The following is a 7,641-nucleotide window of genomic DNA, read 5'->3' on the forward strand; positions in this document are numbered from 1 at the left end:
GTGCGTTTCCGGGGGCTCGTGCCATGAGACGATTGCGGAAAACAAAATGTAGGCATTAAGCGAACTCAGCCGGGGGCCGCCGCCATGAGGGATAAAAAAAAAGAGTTTGATTGCTTTCCCATTCCCCATCCCGTTTCGCATAGATTCTTGGTTGCGTGCGAATAGAGGCCTCTGCAGCCGCTTTCATTCGGTCAGGCCACGAGAGGGAACACGCCCTGCATACTCGTATACGCACCACTCACGCGGCTCCCATCCGGCAGCTCTTCCTTCTGTCCACCACTCTGCCCGTCTGTCCCTCCCCCCTCCCCTCTCTCTATGCAAGCCTCTTCCTCAGCTCGTCCCATGCCAGCCAGCGGACCTTAATTTGATTGTCTGGCCCGTAGTGAAAGGACAGCCGATTCTTCTAGAACGTCCGGCAAGCAGCATCGTGGGATCGAGCGGCTTGCACATCGTCCAATCTGTCCGACACATCAAGGCCCCAAAACCCTGCCGGGGATCACCGGGCTTCTCCAGAGAAAGGATGCTGTTGAACCCTTCGCGAAGCATTCTAGCCTCTTCCCGCAAATGGAACCCCAGCCACGCGCATCTTTCACTCCTCCATAGGCGTGAAACGAGCGGCAGAAACGTGTGGCATGCCTGTGTGTGCCAATCGTCCTGAGCCAGATACCAGGATCTCGAAAGCTTAGCACCGCCGAGAGAGGGTGGACTGTGCGCACTGATGTGTGAGGTGGCATATGCAGAGATACAGCCGAAGCCAGCAGAAGCCCGTCCATGGCTGCGAATAGCCTTGTTTTCCCTTGCTTTGTGTCTATCAGCCCTGCGGAGTACCAATTTATCCTGCAGCCTTCTCTACCTGTCCTCCATTCTCTAGTCCTGTTTCCTCCTGCGTAGTGGGTCGAGGGATCGGTGTTATCATTTCCTTCGTGCGGTGGACTGAGTCTTATCCTGTCCGCTCGGCTTGTCCACTTCCGCTCATCTCTCGTTGCTTTTGTCATCGCCGTGACAAGGTGTGCCAGATAAGGACCATTCGTGGAGATCATACAGTCTCTGTCATCTATCAGGGCAGAAAAGAAAAGAAATAAGAGAGTAAAGAACAGTATGTCATGGACGGAACACAGAGAGGGTGCGCCATGCAACTGTGGCTCGCCCAGCCAGTCTCGGGTTTTATTTCCTGTAAAATATCTGCAAAAACCAAAGTCAGCAATGTTCGTCGTTTTCTCGTCTTTCCCTCTCTTCCCCTCCCCATTCGGCCTCAGAGACGTCGTCATCGTCGTCGTCCTCCTCCTCCTCCTCCTCCTCCTCTTCTTCCTCTCCCTCTATTCCTCTTGTGCTTACCTTTTTGAACTGAAAATGTAACTGTAGTATGCCCTGTTTGAGGTTGCAGCGTTAGCTCGACAGGGTCCAGGATGCTAAAGCAAGGGAGGCACTAGAAACGACAAGGGCCGGAAGTGAGTCCGGCCAACAGAACCGCGCGTGTGGCGCGGCTGTCTTGAGACCTGGTGGGCATCCTTCTCCTGGTGGCGCTCGTAGGATTGCGGTTCCAGGCCACACATACACACAGAAACACACGCCCAGAGATGGTCCAGGCCGGCCCTGACCAGGCTTGGAGCCGTGGCCGATGATAGTCAAAGCGGGCAGGGAGAGCAAACCGGGTAATTGGAAACAAAAAAAAAGAAAAAAAAAGACTCATCAACAACAATCATACCTTGTCAAATGAGCTCTTGAAGCCACGCTCCTTCTTAGCGCTATAGTCCCATTCGCGATCGACGATGCGGAACGCAATGTCCTCGTACGGAGGGCCCGCGATGAAGCGGATCAGGCATGTGTCGACCTCGCCGGCGGCGGCAAACGACTCGCCCCGCCGCCTGCCGTGCTCGCGGATGATCTTGAACGTGGGCGCCTTGGTCTTGTCGACCAGGTCCGGGTAGAAGATGTTGAACTTGTATCCCTGCACGACCTTGGGCGGCGGGTTGTCGTGGTCGTAGTGCGTCTGGTTGTACTTGTTCCACTCGTAGCCCATCTGCACGCGGTTGAAGTACCGTGGCTTGCGAGGCTGATACTTGTCTGTCCACTGCGGGGGCTTGGAGCCGTCGGGCAGGGCCTCTTCAGCCGCAAAGACCTCTTCGTTTTCAGAAACTCCCCGGGCCGCCTCCCTGTCGTAGAGGGCCATTGTAGCCTGCGAATCGTCTTCGTTCCCGGTTTCGACTTGCATCTTGTTTGTTGACGCCACGCCGCCACCTGTGACATGGCTGCTGCTGCTGCTGCTGCTGCCGCTTCCTCCGGGCACACCGCTGCTTCTCGCCGCCTCCGCTGCCGTGGATGTCGTCGTCGTCGTCGTTGTCGTTGTCGTCGTCGAGCGTGGTGCGCGATTTGCGAGCCGCTCCTGCTTCTTGGCCTCAATCTCCTCCGCTATGCGGGCCAGCGTGGCCTTGGCCTTCCACACCCTGAGGCTCCGGAGCAGCTGCTCCCAGTAGTCGGTGTCAATGTCCTCGTTGGAGCGCAGCTTGGCCTTGATCTGCTGCTCCAGCGTCTCGAGCTGGTCGATTGTCTTGGGGGCCAGAATCCTGTCAATGTCGTCGGCGACGCTGCTCACCACCCTCCCCTCGTGGCCCTGCGGGTCGAGCTTGGCCCTGCGATCCGCGCACAGCGTCCGCAGCGCCTCCCAGTACCGCCGGTTACGCGGGTCCGTCTCCAGCACGTGGTACGACACAATGTTGGAGTCGAGCTCCGAGATCTGCGCGGCCGACGTCAGGCCCTCGATGACCTTGGCGGGCGCGTCGACCTGGATCTCGTCGTCGGCGTCCTCGTCGTCAAAGGGGTCGCGGTCCGCGTCGATGAAGCGCAGGTTGAACGCCAGCACGTCAATGGGCTTGGCGCGGCCCTCGCGCACGCGGATGTCGGCCTTCTTCTTGGCCTGCTTCAGCACAAACTTGTCCTCGTCGGCCACAAACTGGCGCGACTGCTCGTCCTGGCTGAGGTATCGGGCGGCGTTGCGGGCGGTCGTCGACGGTCCTGGGCGACTGGGCTTGGACACGCGCGAGCCCGAGTCGGAGCGCGGCGCCGTGGGATCGCGGCGGCTCGACGGAGCGCCGCGCGGCTCTGCGATCATGGCTCGTCTTCCGGGATCCATTGATTGCCTGTCGTGCTTCGTCGTGAGATGGAGTGTTTGTCGCGATGGTGGTGTCGTGGGAAGAGTCGAGATTCGAGGTTCGAGGTTCACAGGCAGAAGCTGCTAGAACCAGTGGTTGGTTCGCGATCTCCAATCTTGTCGTTAGTTCGCTCGGTATTTCTTCCCCCGATAAGCTTTTTTAGTCCCGGTCCGCTAAAAAAAGAAAAGGGATGACGGCAAGGCCTTTCTTTTGATGATGCTCCATCCGATCCGATCCCTAGAGCCTCCCGTCAGGACCAACTATTCTTGGTAGCGTCACATGACAGACTACTCCGAGTAATATTACCTCTACGGCGAACTTACCCTAGATGGCGCCCATCAACACAAAGGGGTGATTCTCTTGAATTTCTGTCGGCGGTAGCAAGTAATCTAGCCGTCAAGAAAGTCAAAAATAGGTAGAGAGAGATGGTGATGAATGCGCGCTTTGTCGGGGAACAAGTTTCGCAGATGGCTGGGCGTCTGTCTGTTTGTTGTCACGATAGGCCAATGAGATGAGCAACTTGACTGGCGTAGACAACCAAGGACAAACTGAAAGTATTGCCGGCGATGAAGCTGTAGAGGGAGGGGAGACTTTACACCTGCTGAGAGGTGAGACGCCTCATGTTTAGGTGGGTATTTGAAATACTGGCAGAGGAGGCGTATGAGTATCAATCCATGTGGGAGCACAAAAGTGAAAAATACCAAGTGAAAACAAATCTGAACACACAAAACGCAAGCCATAAATGGCATCGTCACCAGGTGACACTCATACACACATGTCTAATTCCCATAATGAACAACGCCTGATTCGCCCAAGGGTATCGTGAGGTATTGAGTCCCCCAACCTCCCCCCCTACGCCATAGATACCTATATATAAACACACCAGGAGCTTGATTGCTTCTCCCTCACCCAATTAGCTCGGTACGGATGCATGGTAATACAACGTCAAGAACACCCCAAGCTCGTGATACATGTCAAATCGGACACACACATGGCTGCCTTCACCACCCCGGCTTCGGCTGCCCCCCATCCATCAGGCCGCGGACGCTCTGGCTCCAGTCATGCCAGTTAAAGTCAGCCCCCAGCATGTCCGCATCTTCCAGGTCAAACTTCTGACTGGGCGTCGCAAAGGACTCAGGCCAGAGATAGGGCGGAACATGATGCTCGCCCTTGGCTTGCTGCGGGTTTGTCGCCATCATCGGCTGCTGGCCGAGCATGTTGTCCTGGCCCTGCGGCCCTCCGTCCATACTCATGGCCGGGTCTTCTCCCAACGACACCGACCAGAGCTCGGCCATGGGGACGCTGGGGTGCGCCATAATGGCGTTCATGTACTCCATGGTGACATTGGAGAGGTCCATGGGGACTGAACTTTCGCCACTGACCTGAGGCTGGATCTGCGACTGTTGGTAGAGCTGTCCGGGGTCGGTATGTGTCTGCTGAGATGGTGGATGAGCCTCTTCAGATACAGGAGGCACCATGGGTGCTTGTTCTATTGGAGGGGCTGGGATGGCCCCTTCCAGATTGACCATCGTTCTCCATCGGTCTCTGACCTGCTGCATCCTCGCCTCGGCGCCCGGGATCGGATCGAATCGCGCCTGGGATGCCTTGATCCTCTCCGCGAGATCCAGGCGCCTGGCCTCTTCAGGGTTGGCCCTGAGACGCGCCACCTCCATTGTTTGATATCTCTTGGCTCTGGTGAACAGTTTGCGCAGCGGGAGGAACACGGAGGCGTGATCGGCCGTCTTCATGTTTTCTGTGAGGTCCTTGTCGTATCTGACGACGGCCTCCCAGCCGCGCTGGACAAGGGCCGACCAAGGACGGCGGCACGTCTCCACCAGGATATAAGCAATCGCGGGCCAATTGGTGTAGGTCCGAAACAGCCACCGATACTGCTTGCCTCTGGGGTCCAGGTTCAGTTTGTGGTTGTACTCGACAATCTCAATCGAGGCAATGTAAATCCGGTCTCGGATTTCCGCCGTAGGCTCGCTGCCCGTTCCTGGAAAGAGCATCGGCTGGTAGATGATGAGGCACATCTTGGCCATGATGATGCGTGATATCATGGCTGCAACCCAGTACAGCGCGTCAACGTCCTCGTCCAGGTGCGAGAGGAACTTGTCTTCGATCCTCTTGTAGAACTCGAGGAGCAGCTGCTCCTTTTCGGCGATTCCTTCGCTTTCGCCCTTGGCAGATGAGTTCTTGCTGTTGGCCGCCTCGGATAAGCGTCGTGACATGGCGCAGACCTCGAACCTCACGAGAGAAATAGTCGTGTCCGACTTTCCTTCCCTTGCCACTGGGTATTGGGTGCCCGTGGGGGTAATGTCGGTGTCGTTGATGCTAGTAGGCAATTGGGTGTCAAAGTCGCCCTCGGACACGACCAAGTCGGTGCCCATTTCTTCCGAGGATCGAAAGTCCAGAGTTAGGATTGCCCACCAGAGGCGCCGCCTCTGCTCTGTTTCGTACGGAGAAAGTCCAAAGTGTGTTCCGTCACGGTGAATACCCAGGCCTTGGGCAATGCGAACCACGAGGGCGGTGAGAGACCAGGAAAAGCGAGACTCATCGTGTCGCCTGACTACCAGGAGGAATAGAACAAATGCCTGGACGACTGTGATGTCGGACGTGTTTAGAAAGTTGGCCCTGGCGAGCGACTGTTCCACGGCGAATCGAAATTGAGCAAGGCATTCCTCTTTGCGAATACTAAAGTTGGTTCGGACCTGATGATGTTAGCAGAGTCCTGGGAAACTCAATGTCCAGGCATGGGAGCACCTACATCAGCATCGTCGAGCGTAACAACGGCCGCAAAGTATACCGCAAACACCAGGCATTCGTTACCTGGGGACAGCTTTTCAGGATTCCGCCGGGCGTCCCGCAGTATCCCTTCCATGGTCGGGACATGGAGAATCTTGAGTAACGGATCGACGTTTTCTAGGTAGACCGACCAGAGGAATGTGCCGTGGGACGGCAGAGGATGGCATTTCTGTATGTTGACATCGATTGATCGATATCCCAGGATGAAGCCATGGTGGTCATAGACGGAGCTGCTGGTGGCGGTGAAGGGGGAGTCAATGGGCGGCGATTCTTCAAAGTCAGAGTCCTCGGCGTCTTCGTCGGTAAGTTTTTGTGTTTCCTCTCGGATGGCATCCAACTGATTGATGAGGAGGCATAAATGTCAGCACACACCAAATGGTATCACGCGGGGGGGTAAAGCAAGGGGGTGGGACAGCAGGAGGGGCACCGTACCTCGTCGTTCAGCCTCGACCAGAACCCACTGCTCACATAGCGAGACGTGCCCTTGTTATCGTTCAGGACCAATCGGCCCAGCTGCTTCCGGCTCTCCCTCATCATTGGCGATTCGCTCCCATCTCCGGCGCTGTGGCCGTCGCCATGATCCGCAAGGCCCGAGGTCATTGCGCCTAGGCTGGTAGACTTGGCCCGCTGAGTCGACGGCGATCCGTCATTGGAAGGCGAGGCGCCGGCGGACGAGACCCTGCCGCCCGTCTCGATCTCGATCTGGCCGCTCAGCTCCTCGACGATGCCCTCGAGCTTCTTGAGCCGCTTGACCAGCTCGACCTCGCGCTGGCTCGTGGCCTTGGGAGGGGCGTTGGGGTCCTTGGGCCGGTGCTGGCGAGGCGCGCGGCCGGGCGCGGGAAAGACGCAGGGAATCAGGGCGCGGCGGCAGTTGGAGCAGGGCATCTGCTTGTCGCACCGCACCTTGCGCCGGCGGCAGGTGACGCAGGATCGCGGGTTGAGCAGCGGCGTGCCCGCATCGCCGGGGGCCATGACGGGGCCATAGTGGGCATCGGGCCCCGTCGTCTGGTAGACGGTGACGTTGCTCGGGTGGTGCGGCGACGAGACGTTGTGGTCGGCCATGGCGTGCGGGTGCGGATGCGGGTGCGACTGCTGCTGCTGCTGTTGCTGCGGCGGCGTCGCGGAGGAGGCAGAGGCGCCGAAGTCGAGATGAGCCGCCATTCCCGGCCAGTCTCAACCACCAGACGTCTTCTTCCCACTTCTTCCCGCTTGAGCCTCCCCTCCGTCGCTTCGTGCTCAGGCGCTGCCGTGTCGCTCGAAAGGGCGCGCGCCGAGGGCGATCGATGACCTCACAGCAAGCGACGAGGTTTCAATGCGGCGACCAGACCAGCAAAAAAAAAAAGAGCAAAGGTAATGACGCAGAGTTCGGGTTTCGGGGTCAGGTTGTCGAGGACGGCCAGCGGCCTGCTTCGTCCGCGGATCGCACTCGAGGGGGGGCCCTGAATGGCATCAATGCTGCGGCAGCTCCGGCGTGGCGACTGACTCGAGCGCCGTGCAGGAGAGACAGCAGCAGAAGCAGGTTCGGGGTCGGTGCGAAGAGGGTTCGAGGCTCAATTCCGGCGGGCTCGATAGGGAGCTCGATAAGGAAAAGGGACTGTGGACGGCGATAGGTAGGTACTGTAGGTAGGTAGGTGTGGAGGGACGGAGACGGAGACGGAGACGGGGCTTGCTGCTGCTGCTGATGCTT

General features: G+C 58.0%; 2 protein-coding genes across 2 annotated transcripts; both read right to left on the reverse strand.

The window, feature by feature from the left end:
* Positions 1 to 1,699: 1,699 nt before the first annotated feature.
* On the reverse strand, positions 1,700 to 3,130 carry TRIREDRAFT_62232 (uncharacterized protein; the record flags this gene model as incomplete). The annotated part of the gene is made up of 1 exon (XM_006965713.1): positions 1,700 to 3,130. One exon carries the CDS (start codon positions 3,128 to 3,130, stop codon positions 1,700 to 1,702), a length of 1,431 nt encoding a protein of 476 aa, XP_006965775.1.
* Positions 3,131 to 4,150: 1,020 nt separating this feature from the next.
* On the reverse strand, positions 4,151 to 7,115 carry TRIREDRAFT_62297 (uncharacterized protein; the record flags this gene model as incomplete). The annotated part of the gene is made up of 3 exons (XM_006965714.1): positions 4,151 to 5,860; positions 5,917 to 6,291; positions 6,387 to 7,115. The coding sequence occupies 3 exons, from the start codon at positions 7,113 to 7,115 to the stop codon at positions 4,151 to 4,153; spliced, it is 2,814 nt and encodes a 937-aa protein (XP_006965776.1).
* Positions 7,116 to 7,641: the final 526 nt, after the last annotated feature.

Source organism: Trichoderma reesei (genome assembly GCF_000167675.1).
Source record: "Trichoderma reesei QM6a unplaced genomic scaffold TRIREscaffold_10, whole genome shotgun sequence".
NCBI classification, from domain to species: Eukaryota; Fungi; Ascomycota; class Sordariomycetes; order Hypocreales; family Hypocreaceae; genus Trichoderma; species Trichoderma reesei.